A 21,053-nucleotide genomic window follows, 5' to 3' on the forward strand; every position below is an offset into this window, starting at 1 on the left:
GTGTGCTTGCTGGATAGAGACAGAGAGACAGTGAAAGAGAAAGTAAGAAATAACCCCGCAGCGAGGATGGCCACCCTGCAATCCCTTCTCCGCTATTCTCCTATTGGGATTTTGGGCATGCATGCACACGTGCTTGGTGTGATTTTCAAGCTACCAGGTCTGGGACTTGAACTGTGGTCAGCCAGGTGGGAGTCCAAAGCCTTAACCACCACGCACCTGCCAACTCTGAGGCCCATTTATTTTAAAGTTCATTTATTTATTTTATTTCTTTGAAAGATAAAAAGAGAGACAAGCATACCCAACAGGGTCTTCGGGCCATGATCCAACCCCAGTCTCTGTGGCCAGGATCACAGGCATGCATGGAATGATTTAATGCCACAGACTGAATAAAATAGGGCCACTCAGGGCCAGCAGGTGGCATGGTGGTTAAGGGCGCTGGACTCCCACAATGGCCAACCACAGTTCGAGTCCCAGACCTGGCAACTTGCTTTCTTACTTCCTTTCTCTCTCTCTCTCTCTCTCTCTCTCTCTCTCACTCACTCACTTGCTCACTCAGTTTCTCTCTGGTCAAATTAAAATAAATAAATAAATGAAGTTAAATAAAGTAATTCTTTAAAAAAAAAAGAGAGATTCTACAATTAATATTATGATTTCAGAAGTTTCCTTATATGCTTTTTTGTTTGTTTAGTTTTTTGTTTTGTATTTTTGCTATAGGGCACATGCTGGGTTTGCTGGAGAGAGACAAGAAAGAGAGAGCAAGAAGGTGAGAAATCATTCCTGGGGGAATGGCCATGCCATAATCCTTTTGCCTTCCATTCTCCTCTTAGGACTTTGGGCATGCACGCATATGTGCCTGGTGTGATTTTCAAGCCACTGGGTCCAGGACTTGAATTACAAAGTTGATCATGTGGAATCCAGCTGCCTTTACCACCATGCCCCCAGCTGGCTCCCCCTCGTATGGTTCTTAAAATGTTTTTAAATACTTTCACGTTTTTAGAGCAGTTTTAGGCCTATGACAAAACTGAGAGGAAAGTACAGAGATTTCCCAGAGCTCCCTGCCTCCATAGGTGCTTCACCCACTGCATTTGCAATATCCCTTGCGAGGCCAGAGTCATTTATTACAAACGACACAACTACCCTGAAAGTTAATTACAAACGAAGGTCCATACTTTGCATTGGGCTCACTCTTGGTGTTGTCTCTATGGGTTGGAAAAATTAGCATATAGAATAGTCTCACTGCCCTAAAAATCCTCTGCACTCTGGCTATCCATATCTCCTTCTTTCCCAACCTCTAGTAAACACTGATCCAAAGTTTTGCCTTTTCCAGTTGGATTCATATAGCATGTAGCCTTTTCAGATTGGCATCTTTCATGCAGCAATATTCACTTAAGTTTCCTCCATGCCTTTTATGACTTGATAACTCATCTATTTTTAGCACTGAGTAATATCCATTGTCTGATGTACTACAATTTATTTACCCATTCATCTCCTGAAGGACATCTTGCTTGTGAGTTTGGGCAATTACGCACAAAGCTGCTACAAATAACAGTGTACAGGTTTTATGTGGTGCACATAAGTTTCCAACTCCTTTGGATAAATATCAAGGAATAAGATTGCTGCAAGTATGGCAAGAGATGTTCAGTTTTGTAAGAAACCATCAAGCTGTCTTCCAAAGGAACAGCACAGTTTTGCATCCTCACTAGCCATGAATGAGCGTTCCTGCTGCTCCACATTCTTGCCAGCATTTGGTGGTGTTAATGTTTTGGATTTTGGCCCTTCTAATTGGTAAGTAGCAGTATCTCATTGTTGCTTTAATATATTATTTCCTAATGACATATGCCCCTCAGGCATTTTTAATAAAGGTTTCACATGAGATAACAGGAATGACCTGCAATGAGGGGTATTAAACAGCCATGAGAAGGTATGTATGGGGGGGATGGGAATAAGGAGGAGCCTGTTCCGTTAGGTTAATCCCTTGGTTCTACTAAGATCTCCTAGACATCAAAACCTAGACACATAAGGAGCCAGCAAATGGCATGGTGATTGAGACACTGAACTCCCACATGGCTGACCATGATTCGAGTCCTGGTCCTGGTGGCTTGAAAATCACACTGTGTCCTTGTGCATGTGTGCCCAAAGTCCTGAGAGGAGACCAGAGGAGAAGGGGTTGTGGCATGGCCATCCACCCTGAGGGGGTGATTTCCCTGTCTCTCTTTAGTGAGCACATGCGCCCTATAGCAAAAACCTAAAAATAAAATCCTAGAGAAATAAAACTCATAGGAACATTATTCCTCCAGAGCAATCCCCAAAACAGCTTTGTTTCCAGGCTAAGCTTTCTCCCGTAGGTGCATGAGCAGGTGTTCAAATGGGTCAATTCCAAGTAAAAGTGTATGATGAAGTTTTGGGGGTTTTTTTTTGGGGGGGGGAGGTTTTTGCTATAGGGCGTGTGCGCTCACCAGACAAACAGAGAGAGACATAGAGACAGAAAGCGAGAAATCACCCCCCAGGGGGAGATGGTCACGCCACAATCCCTTCTCCTCCATTCTCCTCTTGGGATCTCGGGCACGCATGCACACGTGCCCGGCTTGAGTTTTAAGCCACCGGGTCTAGGAAGCGAACCACAGTCGACTACATGGGAGTCCAGCAACATAGTCATTACGCCAACTGCTGGTTCCCTATGATGGAGTTTTGAATACCATCAACAATGAGTTATGATCTCCACACTAGTAGATTCTGTTTATGTCTATGCATAAATAACATACATTATAAAGATGGAACTTTTGAAGCCTATTTCAATGAGTCTCAAAAGGAGATAGAGGGAAAGACATTCTCTCTCTCTCTTTTTTTAAATTAAATCAGAGTAGCCAGCTCCACTTTGCAATTAGTTTTTCTCATAACACACTCCTACTTGCCACTAGCATCTTTTGAAAAACACATCTCGGGAACATATGTCCCCAGCGGTGGTAGCTGACAAGCTGTACTTAAGGTAAAGGTCAAACAGATGTGGGAAGTGACCAAGCACACTCAACAAAATGCCGCATGGCCTAATTTGCTTTCAAGCTAATGTCAAAATGTTCGCGTGCAGTACTTATAATAAAATCCAAGCTGTTGGGCTCACTGCCATTTGTGCTTGAGGAAGGCAGTTGTTTCTATAACTAGGTCATGGTGACAACAAGGATTCTCAATTACAAAAAAATTTAAATGATTTTGACTATTAGGGTAACAAAAGTAAACACAAGTTACAAATATTAATACGTAAAGGCCCTATTGTATGTATCTTATACCTAATAAACTTTTGCATATGCCATTAGGAACTTTTTTCTTTTTAGATAGGTCTCCCTATGTTGCCCAGGTAAGTCTTGAACTCCCAGTCCTCCTGTTTCAGCCTCCTCAAATTGCTGGGATTACAGGCACATGGCATAGTACCCTGCCCTTTGGTTAGATGGGGAATTGAACTGGGTTTCCCATGTGATCCCAGCCTGTGCCACCAGACACTGATCACTCAGTGTCTTAGCAAGCCATGCCACCATGACTGGGCTAAGAACTGCTTTTCAAAATCAATTTTGATTGCTTCTGTCTTTCACTTGGCTTATGGGCATTAGACATGTTTGGCTGAAAAGAGAAAGGGTCAAGTGAAAAGGAGAAATGATACAAAGATTTCAAGACTACTAAATTCCTTGTTTCATAGAACAGATTGTGACAATTCATCTTCCTCAATCAGACATTCTCCAAAAGTTCGATTCTGTACTATATCGTATGGTCCAATACAGAATTCCCAGTACTGCATCTCCGAAAGGTGATTATGAAACCTCTGCTTGAAAAAAAATCTTCCAACACATTCTTCTCTTTTATGCCATTGAAAGAGAGTTGTGTCAGGACCAGCAGTTGGTATAATGGCTATGTTGCTGGACTCCCATGTAGTTGACTGCGGTTCGAGTCCCGGACCGGTGGCTTAAACTCACGCCAGGCGTGTGTGCATGCAAGCCCAGGATCCTGAGAGGAGAATGGAGGAGAAGGGATTGCGGCGTGGCCATCCTCCCTGGGGGGTAATTTCTCGCTCTCTTGTCTGTCTTTCTCTGTCTTTCTGGCGAGTGAACGTGCCCTATAGCCAAAACCTCTCCAAAAAAAAAGAGTTGTGTCAGCCACAGAGATGAAATTCATCACCATGTAACTTCCCCATCCTAACACTGCCCTCTGCACCTACTCACAAAGGCCTGCTCAGTAAAGATGAGATTCAAAACACATACAGCTCACAGGCTGCCTTGGTGGCCCAGCAGTGACGTGCTGCTCATGCGATGCTGGATCTATGTGGAAATCTCAGGCTGGCTTCTCCAAGCAAACTGTACACACCAGACATGTGCGCCCCTGATCTTGGCTGGCTGGAAAGGATGGGGGAACAGGGGGTGGGAGGTTACCGTGTGAGACCCTGTTGAGAATGCTTGTCTCTCTCTACATGTATCTCACTCTCAAAATAAACAGACTTAAAAACATGTTCAGTTCAAGTCATAATCCAATTTCTTTCTTTCTTTTTTTTTTTTTTTTTAAACTGCAGCTTTGAGGCATTTTATAATAAAAAGTTGATACTCTGGGGCCGGCAGGTGGCATGGTGGTTAAGAGCGCTGGATTCCCACATGGCCGACCACGGTTCAAGTTCCAGACCTGGAGGCTTGCTTTCTCGCTTTCCCTTTCTCTCTCTCCTTGCTTCTCTCTAGTCAAAATTTAAAAATAATTAGCAACAAATGGAATTAAATATTTTTTTTAAAAGTTGATACTCACATACATACACTAATATGAGCTTAAAATCATACATTTAATTCATTTCTTTGCTTGACCTTGTAAATCTTTAGCTTCATCGATTTTGGCTGCTATATAAGGAGATCCTCCTATGTCTGGATGATTTAAAAGCATAATTTGTCAATGAACGTCTCTTATTTTTCCTTTATTAGTGGTAGGGCTTACACCTAATATTAATGCTGCTTCCTGTTTTGACATTTTGGGTTCAAATCCACCTCTGTAATAGCCACCACTGAAGGCAGATTTCAGTAGATTTCGAAAAACTTGTTTTACTTGCGGCTCCATACGCTTCATAGCTTGCAAAACGTAACGACCTGCAAATCCAGCATCAGCAATGGTCAGTCCAACTGCTACCACTGTACTGGCCATGGCTCCGGCTTGGCTTCCCTGCCTCCACCACGAGCGCGGTTCATCCCAGCCCAGAGGCCGCAGCCACCAACTCACGTCTTTTTACTGGAAAGAAACGTAACACAGCCACCAGCCCGAAGCCCCAGCCCTGGAGCCCCAACCCTGAGCCCAGGCGCTCTACCTCAATCCTTTTCATATTATGAGGGAGTAGATTTTCCGCTTAAAGTGCATTTTTTAAGAGAGATTTTTGCTATAGGGTGCATGCGCTCACTGAAGAGACAGAGACAGAGAGACAGAAAGTAAGAAATCACCACCCAGGGGCGGGTGGCTATGCCTCAATCCCTTCTCCTCTATTGTCTTCCTGGGATTTTGGACACACACACACACACGTCTGGCCTGAGTTTCAAGCTGCTAGGTCCAGGACTCAAATCATGGTCAACTACATGGGAGTCCAGTGATGTAACATTACACCATCTGCTGCTCCCCTAAAGTGCATTTTAAAACTGGCCTTGAGCCAGCCATGTGGCCCACTGGCTAAGGGAGCCAGATCCCATGTGACCAACTGGTTCAAATCTTGGTCCCAGTTCAAATCCCAACCCCAGTGGCTTGAAAAACACACTGGGCACATGTGCATGCATGCCCGAAATTCCAACAAGAGGGAGAAATGGAGGAGAAGGGTATGACCATGCTCCACGGGGCAGTGTGTGTTTGCGCTCTCTCTCTCTCTCTCTCTCTCTCTCTCTTGTTCTCTCTCTCTCTCTCTCTCTCTCTCACTCTCTTGTTCTCTCTCTCTCATGCACCCTCTGACAATTGGGGGAAAAAAATGGTCTCATTCTATATAGAAAAAAACCACATGGATACATTGAGGACTTCCTATGCATGTACAAATGCTTCTTTTATTTCCTTTAACATTTCAGGGTTGCCCATTTCTTCTGGTTCAAGTCTCAACACTTGTGCTATCTTTTCAGTCTTTACAAACTGCTCTACAATAATATAAAACTTTGTGCAGTGCCTGCTTCTTTAAAACTTGGATCATCTTTGAGATCTTATCTCATTTTGTTCATTTTTGTTTGCTTGTCCATCTGTCTGATTTGAGAGGAATTTTTGCTATAGGGCACATGAGCTTACTAGAGAGAGAGACAGACAGAAAGCGAGAAATCACCTCCCAGAGAAGATGGCCATGTTGCAATCCTGTCTTTTTAACTCTTCTCCTGGGATTCTGGCCACGGATGCACACATGCTCAGCATGAGTTTTAACCACCAAGTCCAGGACTCGAACCATGGTTGGCCACGTGGAAGTCCAGCACCTTGACCACTATACCTACCACCTGCTAGCCCCATCATTTTGTTAGTTCTAAGAAGGACCGACTGTCTTGTGTTTAATCCTAGAAATCACCACTACTACCTCCCCTTTCTCCTGAGCTCACCAGTGGATTATGGAGCTGAAAAAAAAGAGTTAGTCAAGGGACATGAATTAAACACACAAAACCAGAACTGAAGGGACAGGAGACGCAGGGCCTGAAACCACTTGTGACTGGCACTTGGTGAATCACAGACAGGAGAGCTCCTGACTGCCAGGCGTAGGTGTGGGTGCCCAGGATCCAAGCATTCTCAACAGGGTCTCACAGGGTAACCTTCCATCCCAGCACCCCCTTTCTTCCAGTCAGTCAAGATCAGGGGCACACCCAGTGTGTGCAGTTTGCCTGGAGAAGCCAGTCGGCGATTTTCGGCATGATTCTAGCATCACATGAACGGCACATCAGTGCTGGGTCACCCAGGCAGCCTGTGAGCATGCTATGAATCTCGTTTTCATAGAGCAAGCCATTATGAGTAGGTGCAGAGGGCAGTAGGTACCATTAGGACAAAGTACATGGTGGTAAATTTCATCTCTATGGCGGACACAAATTTCTATCAGAGATCATAGAAAAGCTCCAGAGCACAGCAGTAGGGCACTATTCAAGAAAAATCAGAGCCCAGGTGGTGACCGCTTTTCAAATCCCCAGCCTGGTTCACCTAAAACGTGCCGGCCACATGTGTGAGTGACCAAGATGCAACAGACTAGAGGAAGAAAGAAAGGGGACCAGGGCATGGAGGTGCTCATCTCCCTTTTAGACTCATTTTCACGTGGGTGTGCTTGCATCTATTGTGGATTTTAAAAAATATAACAATAAAAAAAATATGAAGAGGCTCAGTCTTGGTAGTGCATGCTGGCTGGCATTGCTACTTAGGAGGTTTGGTCACATGAGAAATCTGGGTTTGATTTTGGCCCACCCTGAACTCCAGGCATGGGGGCATGCACCTGCAGTCCTAGCTGCTGAGGAGGCTGAGACAGAAGGACTGCAACATACTAAGATCCTGTCTAAATAATAACAATAATGATAACATTTTTAAAGTTTTAGAATTATATAAATGTATTCATTTGGGACCAGCAGTTGGCGTAATGATTATGTCACTGGACTCCCATATAATTGACTGCAGTTCGAGTCCTGGACCCGGTGGCTTAAACCCACGCCAGGAACAGCTGCGTGCATGCCCAAGATCCTGAGAGAATGGAGAAGGGATTGCAGCGTGGCCATCCCTGCTGGGGGGTGATTTCTCGCTTTCTGTCTCTCTTTTTCTCTGTCTTTCCAGTGAGCACACACGCACTATAGCAAAAACCTCTCCCAAAATAATAAATAAATAAATAAATTCATTTATTTATTATTCTTCAATTTGACCAGAGAGAGAGAGACAGAGAGGGAGAGGGAGAAAGCCAGCCGCCAGGTCTGAGAATCGAACTGCAGTCAGTCATGTAGGAGTCCAATGCCTTAAATACCACACCACCAGTTGGTGCAATAACATTTTTAAAAAAATGTATTGGTCAACCAGTGACATGGTGCTTGAGGTGCCTGGACCCCACATGGCCAACTACGTGGACAAAGTCTTAGACCCAGTGAACTGAGAAGCATGCCAGGTACATGTGTGTGAATGAGTACCCAAAATCCTGAGGGGATGAAGAGATGGGGGAGAAGGGATTGTGATAGCCATACCCCATGGGAGGAGGGTTGCTTTCTCACTCTTTCTCCCTGACAAGTGCATGTGTCCCCGGACATAAAAAAAATACATATAGTGTAACAACTACTTAGACAGCACGTGTATGTATAGGTATCACAAGTAATCTAGATATAAAGTACAGAGGGATGAGTATACACTATATGCAGACACCACACTGTTTTACATAAGGGGCTGGAGGACTGTAAATGTTGGTATTTGTGGGACATCCTAGAATCAGCTTGGCCTTGAAGGAGCTCCCACTCTTGGGAAAGCATTCATTTGGCTACAGGACAGGAAAGCGCAGCGTCCTCAGTGGTATTCAGTTGTGGGTTGTGGGCAGAGAAATTTTCATGTCTGAGTGAACTTATGTACACACCGGAAAGGCACACAGGGATCTGGTATGCACGTATCTCAAAGGCGAGGTGGGGCAGAGTGTGCAGAGGGAGAGCCCCAGGAGTCAGCTCTGACAGGAAGCTGAAAAATGCAACCCCCCAGGCCATGAAACGGTGCCAGCCTCACCCTGACATTCCGCCAGACAGTACTGTGGGTGTTACCATTTGGTTTATTTTTTAAAGCGAAGAGGGGAGGAGGGAGGAGGGCTAGAACACAAGTTATTACTCAGCATTTCCGTTGTGTTTAATGTTCGCAAAGCACTCCTGCCCTGCTTAGTCCTCAACTGCCCAAAATAATAAAAGAATTTGAGAATCCAGCCAAGAACTCTGAGTACTTAGCAGATAGGAGAACCTATCTCTGGGCATCTGGCAAAGCAAGTTCTGTTTTTTTTTTTTTTTTTTTTTTTTTAATTAATCCCATAAAATAAGCACTATTTTACAAATATAACCCCACATAATCTCTCTGTAAAGCTGACATGTCACGTGACGGCTAATGAACTTGGTAACTTCCTGATGTGGGCTCATGTTCTGAATCTCCCCATTCACACCTTGACATGTGACTAATTCCAAAGAACAGGCGCTGACATTCTTCTGTGAGATGAAAGAATTCTATGGCTGACACAGCAAATATTGTAAGTGGGGGACTTCAAAAAGTCTGTGGAAAATGAAATTACAGGCATCAGTTCATATTGGTCAAAAATTTTGAACTGCATGCACGGGTGTTTCCTAATGGGCATTTCCCATGAGCTTCTGAAGACTCCCCATATGGTAGCAATTTACATCACACAGAAGATGCAACATTGAAAAACTAAGTTTTTTGTAGGATTGTCATTTGAGACAACACTTCCTGTAAGCCTACTGTTGTGTGACTTGTAGTATTCTAGAAGCTCTATGGGTTCTAGACTCAAGTCTGTGGTATCTGAACTGAGTATGTTTGTGAGTCTGTGTTTCTGTTTAGTCGACTAAGCTCAGAGACTGCCTTAGCTTGGTCCTACCTAGAGCTACCTTTAGCAACGTTCGTTGACTGACTAGGAAGACTGCTTGTTAAAGTATAAATAGTGGGTATACTTAAAATAATATGACTCCCGAGAACAAAATTCTTTTTAAAAATTATTTTATTTATTATTATTATTTTTTATTTGACCAGAGAAAGACAAAGAGAGAGAGAAAGTGAGAAAGCAAGCCGCAAGGTCCAGGACTCAAACCACAGTCGACCATGTGGGAGTCCAGTGCTTTAACCACCATACCACCTGCCACCTCCAAACAAAATTCTTAATTACTTGAAAAAATATGCTGCAGTCACATAAAAATGAAAAAAATAATTTTAGGAATGTATTTTAAAGGCTTATACTTTGGGGCCAAAAAATGGTGGGGTGGCTAAGGTGCTGAACTCCCACATGGCCGACCTTGGTTCATGTCCCAGACCTGGAGGATTGAAAAATCACACCAGGCATGTGTGCAAGCCCAAAATCCCAGGAGGAGAATGAAGAGGGGATAGGGGGAGGCTGTCCCCTCTGGGGGAGGTGATTTCTCACTTTCTCACTGTCTTTGTCTCTTTCTGGTGAATGCACTCATGACAAAAACTTTCAACAACAACAAAAAGACTTCATCTACTTTAAGGTGGATCAACTCTCTACTTTTTACTCCCAAATTCTGCAGGACAATTAGAAAAGCTTTATGAAACACCCTAGTGTGTGCACGCATACAAGAGTTAAGATGGCACTGAAAAATTAGCAGATCAAGATTGGAAAAAGACCAAAACCCCAAAGACAGCCCAGCATTTGGAGCTGCTATCCCTTCTAGGCAATTTCTTTATCTTTTTTTTTGGGGGGGTGGGGGGTTGCTATGGGGCATGTGCATTCACCAGAAAGACAGAAAGCAAGAAATCAGCCCCCTCCCCCAAGGGAGATGGCCATACCACAATCCCTTCCCTTTCATTCTCTTCTCAGGATCTTGAGCATGCATGCACACATGCCTGATTTGAGTTTAAGCCACCGGGTCTGAGACTTGAACCATGGTTGACTACATGGGAGTCCAGCGATCCCCTTCTAGGAGATTTCTGATTTAAGGCAAGATTCTTAAGTGTCTTGAGAAGCTGAGCAGTACTACTGGCAGCCCTATGAAGCCAGGAGGACAAAAAATCAGAGACCAGGGACATTTAGTGAGTTGGTTATAATTTCACACAAAAAGAATTAGGCATAAAGCATTACTACAGATGAAGATAATGATAAAGGCTAACAGAAATTAAAAGTTGGAATTGTTTAACACAACAATTCTAAAACGGTAGGCACCTAAAAAGAGGACCCAGAATGTATAAAGCAAACAACTGCTATTACTGTAAAGAGACGTAGAAAAAACACAGCCATGGCAAAAGACTTAACATAGTTCCATCAGTAGTAGTAAATGGGGAAAGAAGTTACCATACAAAAACATTTGAAAACAATCAGTAAGAAATTGGAAGCTAATGATCATTTTCATCCCCAAAGATCCTTATATATACATTCTTTCCGAGTCCACATGGAAGAGTTACAGAAATGGAACATGTGATTTTTATCTGCATAATGGGAACGCCTGAATCCAAATAGACTAAACAGGGTGGATTCATCTGTCCTGCCCCCAACAAAGACTAGGACCTCACGAGGTTTGAGGGGACCGGTTTCACAAGCAAAGGAGTCCTCAAAGAGAAGCTGATTGTCCCTAGTGTCTTGGTAAGTAAGCACTGATGTTTATCTGGGCCTGGAATGGTAAGGAGGAGAGTGGTAGTGAGAAAATGGAATGGGAAGAGTTCACGTAGCCCTCTCTGTCTTCTCGCTGCCTCGGGGAACTATACGATTACACTGAATTGCATAGATGGGAAAAAGATAGTGCAAAACTCCAGCCCTCTACCAAAATCTGAAGGAAGGCAGGAGTAAGGGCAGTCTTTTGTGCAACCGGGCAGATGACTTAACGTTTCTGCCGTTCTTTCTTTCCTCCTGGTTTCCCAATTCATCTTTCTCAACCTGTAACATCCTGTCCTATCCTAGGAACCCGCATGGGATTCTAGATGACCATCTTTGCCATTCCGCCCTCATAAACTTCTATAAGGGAAAGGGGTGGAGTCAGAGCCTGCAAATGCAGAGTTCCTGTTCTAACAAGCCTCATTCTAAGAGAAAAGTCTGCCCAGCTTCCCACCTCCTTCCTACCCCAACTTTAAGGTTGTTCTGTGCTTTGATACTCAACTTCTTTGACTGAATACACTTTTGTGGTGCTGTGGGAGTTTTGATTGGAAATGTGATTGGGGCCATGGCATGGTGGTTACATCATTGGACTCCCACATGGCCAACCATGGTTTGAGTCCAATACCCAGTGGCTTGAAACTCATGCTGGGCATGTGTGCGCCCAAGATCCTGGGGGGGAAATGGAGGAGAAGGGACTACAGTGTAGTTATCCCCCGAGGGGGGTATTTTCTCACTTTCCCTCCCACCGTTCTCTCTGAGCACATGTGCCCTAAGGAAAAAAAGCAATGTGATAAATGGAGGGGGCTTCCTTCTAGGACTTAAGAGAACTTGAGTTGAAGCTAGAAGCCTGGGGTGAAGTGGGGCAGGGTAGTGCAGACAAACAGGCTGTCCCTAAGTATTGCCCTACAGCTCACTCACCGTTTAACTACAGTGGGGCCTGGCTGGAGGAAATACATGGGCAGGCCTTTTGTATCTGACACAGTCCTGACCTAATTCTCTGACAGAACCTCAGCAACAATCAGAAAGCCTCTCTCTCATTTGTCCCCAAGTGTGCCAACCTTCAGCGTTGAGTCGAGAACTGCCAGCCCAACGTCCCAAGAATCTCCTCGCGAGCCTGCCCTGCGGCTGATCTGGCAGCTGGGGGTCAGCAGCACCCTGCACGCGGCCAGGTGCTTCCACTCTGGTGTCTGTGCATGTCTGCACTCGTGGATTCAGCTGGGCTGGCTGCTTTGAAATCACTCCCAGTACAAAACTGTATCACCTAAGTGCTTCCTGAATGTTTACTGCTTCGGGAAGCATGCTGGCATTTACTCAAAGTGTTTTATGAATAAGTTACTTCCACTGTCTCTTCCTTCACCCCAGTCTGGCAGAGGCCATCCAGACTTACCCTCGTACATCTCCAGGATGTGCACAGTGTCGCCGATCTGCAAGGAGAGCTCCACATCTTGAGAAGCATTGTAGTTATAGATCGCTGGAAATGAGAGTAAAAGAGGGGAGTCAGAACACATGCCATCCAGGGCACCTCTCAGGGGTTAGCAAATGATTTACCCAACCACCCTCCCTTTCATGATTTCATGGGAAGAACCCATCCTAAAGTGGAGGATAAACTCCTATCTCCTCCACCCAGTAAACGTTCATCGGTTGTCTACTATGTATCCTACGGGGTGTGTGAGCAACTGGTGACATGGTGACAAAACACACAGGCATGGTCCCTATCCCCAGGAATTTAATAGTCTAGTAAGAAGGGAGAATGACATTAAATATATAATCATGGAAATAACTATGTAATTAAATTATAATAAGCATTGTGAAAGAATAAACCAGGCTCTAAGGAGAATATATACTGTGGGGTCCTGACGGTCATCAGGTAACAGAAAACCTACAACACCACTGAGCATATGACCTCTAGGCTATAGAGGAGCCATCGCTTGGCTTCCCCAGTATAGTATTTGGTGGGCACAAGGTCACTTGTGAGTCCTTTCTACCTTTCAGTAATGATTAACATGGATGGTAAGGCAAAGATGGCACCCTGTCCCAGTTCTAGGGACTTGGGAAACAGGGTTGTCCCCATGCTTTCTGATAAGGTGGCCTCAGTTACCACAGTCCTTGGGGCAGGCAATGTCTGGGCTAGGGTGTGAAAACCAGTAAAGTAGCTCATTACCCAGAAAGAAGACAACCCATGTGAAGACCAGCAAGGGCTTTGAAGAGATATTTCCCCCTAAATTATATATGAATGGCTAATAAACTTGTAAAAAGATGTATAACATTATTAGCCATCAGGGAAATGCAAATTAAAAGCACAGTGAGATACCACTTCACACCCACTAGAATGGCTATTTAAAAAGGGCAGACAATTGGGAACCAGCAGTTAGTGTAATAGCTATGACGCTGGACTCCCACGTAGTTGACCGCGGTTCGCGTCCCGGACACAGTGGCTTGGAACTCACGCTGGGTGCATGCGTGTGCATGCTCAAGATCCCGAGAGGAGAATGGAGAAGGGATTGCGGCGTGACCATCCCCCCTGGGGGGTGATTTCTCGCTTTCTGTCTCTATGTCTCTCTCTCTTTGTCTGGCAAGCGCACGCGTCCTATAGCAAAAACCTCTACAAAAAAAAAAAAAAAAAAAAAAAATGGGCGGACAATTAAAAAGAATGCGGAGAAACCAGAGTTCTCATACCTTACTGGGAAGAAGGTAAAATAATACAGCCCCCTCAGAAAAGAATTCAGCAGTTTCCTAAAAAGTTAAACATAAATTTACCATAGGATCTAGCAACTCCACTCCTAAGTATCTGCAAGGAGAAATGAAACCACATGTCTACATAAAAACCTTACAGGCATGTTTATAGCTGCTGTGGTGGGCCAAAAAATGGCTTCCCAAAAGACATCCGCATGAAGTTCTTGGAACCCCTGTAGGTGACCTTACATGGCAAAAGGGTTGATTAATTTCAAGGTCTTAAGAGGAACCACTTCTACTAAATAAGCAAGGTGGGTCCAAAATGTAATCACACTTATCCTTACATGAGAGAGCCAGAGTTAAGTTTGATTGTTTTATTTTTTTTTTTAAGTCTGTTTATTTATTTCTTCTGCAAGAGAGAAAGAGCACCCCCACAAGGTCTAGACACTATGACCACCTCAGCCTTTGGCCACACTGGATCATGGGCACGTGAGTGCCCAATATATGCAGGGAGGTCTCCATTTACCAGGAACTGTCCCATGTGAGATTACTTTGCAGGGTGTCACTGGCCTCCCCAGACAGTTTTGAGAAACTAAAGAAAAGGAGATATAAAAACAGAGGCTGCAATTAGAGCGATATGATCTCAAGTTAAGGATTGCCAGCAACCATCAGAGCTTGGAAGAGGAAAGAAAGGCAATTTCTCAAGAGCCTCCAGAGGAAGCACAGCCCTGTCCACACCTTGATTTCAGAATTCTGACCTCCAGAAGCATGAGAGAATAAATTCCTGTTGTTTAAGCCACCAAGTGTGTGGTAATTTGTTACAGCAGCCACGAGAAACCAATACAGAAGCATTATTCACAATAGACAAGACATAGAAACGGTCCACCCACTGATGAGTGGATAGATAAAATACGACAGTTTAGGTTGGGAAGGTAAATTCTTTCCCATATGATACAGAGGAAGCTGCTGGGGAGGTTATTTTAGTATCCCTTTCTTAAATGATAGATGGGTTCGCACCATGCAATACAACACACGAATAAAGAAAAATGGAATAGGGACACATGCACCAACATGCAGGAACCTCAAAAACATTATGCTAAATGAAAGAAGCCAGATGCAAAAGGCCACATGTTTTCTATTCCATTTATTTGAAGTATCTTAAATAGACAAATCTATTAGCAACAATACAGCAGATTATTGGTGGTTTGGGGCTGAGGGTGGGAAAAGCAATCGAACACAACAGGCACTCTGGAGTTTTTCGGGAGATGAAAACATCCCCAAACTGCGCTGTGTTTTTACGATTCCAAAAATGCACTAAGAAAAAAAAAATCACTGAATTATTAAAATGAGTGCATTTTCTGGCGTGTAAATTATACTTTAATGAAGTTGGTATTTTGTGTGTGTTTTATAAAGCAGATTTATTTCTTGGCACCAGTCTCCCAACAAGTAATTGTATTCTTCCAGAGAAAAAGAATCGCTCTCAAGATTCAGCTCTAGCCATTGGCCTGACAACCCAAGGGACCCCCAGTGCTCCTCGTTTCTGTCAGCTCAATGAACACATGAGGATGGTCACTCTATCTATCTGAACATCCCACAGAAAGCGTGACAAAATCCTACTCATCACTAGAGAAGGAAGGGGTCCCTGTCAACATCAACGAGGGCTCCCTGCTCCTGAGTCTGCAGTGCCTGGTCTATATCATAGTCGCCTCTCAGTGAGTAGGAAGGAGCACACCTCCAGCCACCCCTTTTCAAGTGGCCTCTCTTTTGAAGGATGTCACCCAAATAGTGTTCTACTGGCACAGAAACCTGGACAAATGATGAGATTTGAGTTGAGACTGATTTTTTTTTGCTGAGTTTTTAGGTTAGACTATACATTCAATACAAGGATTGGCCAGTGAAGTAGGTTAGGGAAAACTGCACAGGGTCTAGGAGTAAGCTCCTAATTCCTAGACCTGTTCTTGGGTCACCAGGCCATAGCTGCTGTTCCACTGAAATTCTCCTTTATCTAACTGCCAGATGACTTGAATATTTTGCCCACTAAGTATGTGGCTGGCTTTCTACAGAAACGTATGCCCCACATCTGTGGTATCCTCTGGTCCCCATGTACCGGCTTCTGCTGACATGGTTCCTTCTATTGGCCACCCCTCAGATGGGAACAGGAAATAGTGAGCTCACTGCGTCATAAGGTGTTGGGTGATGACCCAGCCTCGTCTCTCCTTAGTCATTAGACACCAGGAAAAAGAGAAGCTCTCAAAGGTGGCACCATGCAATGGTAGCTCCAAATATAAACACCAAGCAAAGGCTGCAGGACACACACACACACACACACACACACACACACACACACACACATGCACACATGCACTGAAGACCAGCGTGGTTCCCACCTCTGTGGATTCAATGAGCACGTAAGGATGGTCCACAATCCATCTGCATAAAACCTATATCCTTGGGGCTGACAAAGTACTCTGAAAATTATCTACTTTTGCCTTTATCATCAACCAAATTTGATTCTTTTCTCCAGCCAAGGCTCGCATATTCTCCCCAAAGTTTTGTGCTCAACCCATAGTTTATCCCTACCTATAACAACCTGTCTTTCTAACAACCCAAATACTCACATCCATAATTTGATTCAACAAATGGCTAATGGCTCCCTATTACCCACATGGATCTCTTTCTTCTACGAAATCTCACAATAATTTTTTTCTTCCAGCACAATTTGGATTTAAATCTGATAACCTGTATAATTGTCTATTACCAATGAGAAGGAAACCTCTCATGCTTGAGGACCTGGTAACAAACATACCTTTGTGTCTTTCTCGTAACAATGCACAGGCTTAGACCCAAATAAGGCACTCAAGGCACAATGATGACTTCTAAAAAAATAGACTTTGGGACAAGTAGGTGGCTTAGTGTTTAAGGCAGCTGGACCCCACATGACCAACTCTCTGGTTCAAGTCCTAGACCTGGTGGCTTGAAAATCACCCTGGGTGTGTGGGCATATGTGCCCAAAATCCTGAGAGAAGAATGGAGGAGATGGGATTGCAGTATGGCCATCTCTCCCAGGGAGTTATTTTTCACTTCCCCCTGCCCTCGTCTCTCTCCTGTGAACACATGTGTCCTACAGCAAACTTTTAAAAACTTAAAAAAGAGGTGCCTAGTAGGTGGCATGGTGGTTGAAGTGCTGGACACTCCCACATGATCAGTCATGGTTCTAGTCCCTGACCTGGTGGCTTACTTTCATACTTCCTCTCTCTGTGTCTCTCTTTGGTCAAATTAAGTGAATGTATAAATAAAAAGAAAATACTTTTAAAATAGTATTTTTCTTTCTATTAAATCCACCAAACAATTCACTACTCACCACTTTTTCTACAAATTCAAACATACTTCTGCTTTCCTCTAAAGAGGTAGTAATGGCTTCCCATCTAGCATTTAAGAAAGGGATACCAAAATAACCTCCCCAGCAGCTTTCTCTGTATCTTATGGGAAAGAATTCACCTTTCCAACCTAAACTTTCAAAGAGATTCACATAGGAAGCACACCCCTTTGACAATGTCTTTCACCGGGGTATAAAGCCAGCACTTCGAGGACATTTGTACAATCTCTGGGCAGAAGTACAAACAAGATTTCCAATCTCTTCAAGCCATTGCAAATTCATTCCAACTCTTCACTTTAGCATCAAGCTCTCTCTAGCTCTCACCTTCCTATGCCCCATATTTCCACTGGATTTTATAGTTTCACTTTCTTGTGCAATATATCACAGTAATTTTATGGAGTAGATGCCACGCACCACATAATTTAATGACAACGTGGAGACTCAGGAGGGGTAAACCCAGCTTATAAGCAGCAAAGCTGGTCCATTCATCCTATCTGACTGCAGTGGTCCATATCAGCAAAGACGGGCCCTGGAATAGCCTAGAAACAGAGAGGTGAGCTTAGATTTCTCTGAGAATCCTACTCTCAGAAACAAGCTTTGTCCCCAATCACTGACCACAGGTGATTATATTCTCCCTAGACTGGTGCTATTTTAAAAACAGGAAAACAATGAATGCACTCAGCGTCTGGTGTTTTTCTCCCTTGAATACAAATAACTGTTAGAAGAAGACAGAGAAAGGAGAAACCAAAGAAAATTTCAGAGTTAAACCAAATGGAACTCAAGACTATCTGACCGCTTATGCTATATAACCTGGAAAGAGTTCCCTAGCCTGGGTCTCAGTTTTTCATCGGTAACACAGGGGCTGGACCAGATGACTACTAAGGTCCCACTGGCTCTGACTCATGAGGTGATGATAAGAGGCAAGAGAAACAAGTTGTGTAATTTTGAGCCAGCAGGCACCACCACAATCTCTTGTTTTGTCTGAAGAAATTAAAAAAGAACAGGGAGTTGCTGTATATAAATTGCCTCGCTGGCTGCTACGTGCAAGGTTGAGAAAGACAAATTGCTGGAATTCTTCCCTAAGCTGCTTATTGTTTATGTCAGGAAAGTATAACTTTGTGAAGCCAAGTAGACAAGACAGTATGTCTACAAATGCAAAATAGTTTGCATTTTACCAAATCCTTGATTTGGCTTTCTCTTATAAAGGAGGCTTATATGGGAGAAGAATAAAAAAAAAAAAAAAAGAAAGAAATTGAAGTTTGGGAATGATGCAATAAGAGACCAATGGAATAGATTTCCTGCCTGCAAAATGACTATCAGTTTCGACAATGAAATGTCTGTGGGTTACTAGTAGCAAATCTTTCTGAATTAGGTTCTTTTATGAATCCTTAAACTACATCCCCCTAAGATCCAACACATTACATTTTTTTAATTAGTCATTAGAGTCAATGAAAGACCCAGAGGAGAGTAAGATCCAATTTTGATTTGCATAATTAACTATTTAGAGTATTAAAAATAACTAAGGACCAGCAGATGGCGTAACGATTATGTCGCTGGACTCCCACGTAGTTGACTGTGGTTTGAGTGCTGGACCTGGAGGCTTAAAACTCATGCCGGGTATGGGCAAGTGTGCCCAAGATCCCGAGAGAATGAGGAAGAGGGGACTGCAGTGTGGCCGTCCCCGCTGGGGCCTGATTTCTCGCTTTCTCTCTGTCTCTCCAGTGAGCACATGTGCCCTATAGCAAAAATCTCTCTCAAAAGAAAAAAAGACCATACTTACTCTTTTTCAGTATTATTTTGATCTGCCAAGTTTTGGGCATTAGCTTCTAAAAACTAAAGAGGTACAACTCATCGTTCATCTTCATCTTAGCTTTAATGCAGTGATATCCTACAGACCAAGTGGATTTTTAGTTTCTTTTGTTCTTTAATTATATTATGCTAAAAAGTTGAGAGAATTTATTCAACAATAGGTATGTGTTCTAGTCTCTTTTGCTGCTAGTAACAGAAAATACCAGAATCTGGGTGATCTATGCAAATAGATGTTTACTCAGCTCATGGTTTGGAGGTCTAAGGAACAAAGACCAGTTCTTTTTTTTTAATATTTATTTTTAAATTTATTTATTCATTCATTTATTTTAATTTGACCAGAGAGAGAAAGAGAGACAGAGAGAAAGAATGCAAGAAAGCAAGCCACCAGAGGTCCAGGACTCAAACCATGGTCGGCCATGTGATGGTGTCTTGCAGAGATCCGAGGCATCACCTTGTAGCACAAAAGCAAAGTGGAGCAGCTGAGTCCATAGAGTTGCTCTGTTCTGGTTCCATTCTCTCTCCTTTTAAACTCATAAGAACTCAATCACAGGAACCCTGACCTTGCCCTTTAGTAACTCTCAAAACCTCCACCTTTCTTTTTTTATTTATTTTTTTTGGTAGAGGTTTTTTTTTTGTTTTGTTTTGTTTTGTTTTACTACAGGGAGCATGCGCTTGCCAGAAGACAGAAAGAGACAGAAAGTGAGAAATCACCCCCCAGGGGGGATGACCATGCTGCAATCCCTTCTCCTCCTTTCTCCTCTAGGGATCTTGGGCACGCATGCACACGCACCCTGTGTGAATTTAAGCCACCAGTTCCAGGGTTCAAACCGTTGTCGACTACATGAGAGTTCAGTGACATAGCCATTACACTAACTGCTGGTCCCAAGCTCCACCTTTCTATACCATGAGGATATTTAAGTTTCTTTTTAATATCTTTCCATCCAAATCACAACACTTGATTTTTTTGGAGGGGGTGGGTATAGAAACCATAGTAGTGTGACACCAGAAGTAAAAATCTTAGTGGTTTTAGACTGATGACTAAGATCAGGTTCTAAACCAGTTTTTCTACAAGATGGCCATAACCCCTGCTCCTCTCTCAGGGATTTCTAGGTCAGGGCTATCAGATTAGGGCATCAGCTCCACTTCTCACCAACAGTGTTCCACAAGAGCAGGCTTTACAGGATTCCTAAGCTCATTTTTCTATTAGAACAATAGGAGATTTCATAATCAATTTATTGGTTATTATTTGAAAATGTCTATCTTGAGGATCATATATGCTTGTAGTTATCATAAATATCTTGAACTGTTGAGAGAATTCTCAGAAACAAACTCACCTATGACGTACTGATTGCCAGTGAGGTAATCTACTACTAATAGATAGTACCAAGTGATTATATGCCATCTCCTTCAAATAAATAGAAAATTAAATTTACATGACACATTTAAAGAGCAAAACAAACAAAGCAATTCAAAATTACAGAACAAGACAATCTATGCTTGGGTCCAGCTGTGGTGGCACAGGTTGTAAGGCCCACTGCACAATGATGGAGCCACATGGGAGTCCCGGGGCTGGATCCCAGGTTGACCTGAACAAACAGACACGCCCATGATCCCGGTGGCTGGGAAGCTGGGGGGAGGATCATGGCACGGTGAGACTCTATCAAGGGTACCCCTCCTAAAAATAAAATAAATTTTAAAAATAATCTATGTTCTACAAAGACAGGAAGTTTCTTCCCACAGCTTCCCCATCTAAAAACTTGAGGTGACAGTACATTCCTCATACGATTTTGTGAGGCCCCAGATGGAGAATATATGCAGAGCTCCTGGACTATGACTCATACTTGGTAGGAACTGAACAATGGACGACCACCTTCCCTTTCCTACTTCCTCTTTCTTGCTCCGTCCAGCTTC

General features: G+C 43.4%; 1 protein-coding gene and 1 pseudogene across 4 annotated transcripts in view; both read right to left on the reverse strand.

Annotated features, from left to right (window-relative positions):
- Window positions 1–12,750, reverse strand: part of DOCK5 (dedicator of cytokinesis 5) — a gene marked incomplete at its 3' end in the record, with an annotated part of 171,854 nt that extends 159,104 nt beyond the window's left edge. For all 4 annotated transcript variants that reach the window (XM_014589651.1, XM_027773738.1, XM_014589650.1 and 1 more), the window contains 1 exon segment: window positions 12,672–12,750. In XM_014589651.1, the coding sequence (XP_014445137.1) occupies window positions 12,672–12,740 (69 nt within the window).
- Window positions 4,816–5,264, reverse strand: LOC102493554 (mitochondrial import inner membrane translocase subunit TIM14 pseudogene; annotated as a pseudogene).
- Window positions 12,751–21,053: the final 8,303 nt, after the last annotated feature.

Source organism: Tupaia chinensis, unplaced genomic scaffold (assembly GCF_000334495.1).
Source record: "Tupaia chinensis unplaced genomic scaffold, TupChi_1.0 Scaffold000366_1, whole genome shotgun sequence".
Lineage (NCBI taxonomy): Eukaryota > Metazoa > Chordata > Mammalia > Scandentia > Tupaiidae > Tupaia > Tupaia belangeri.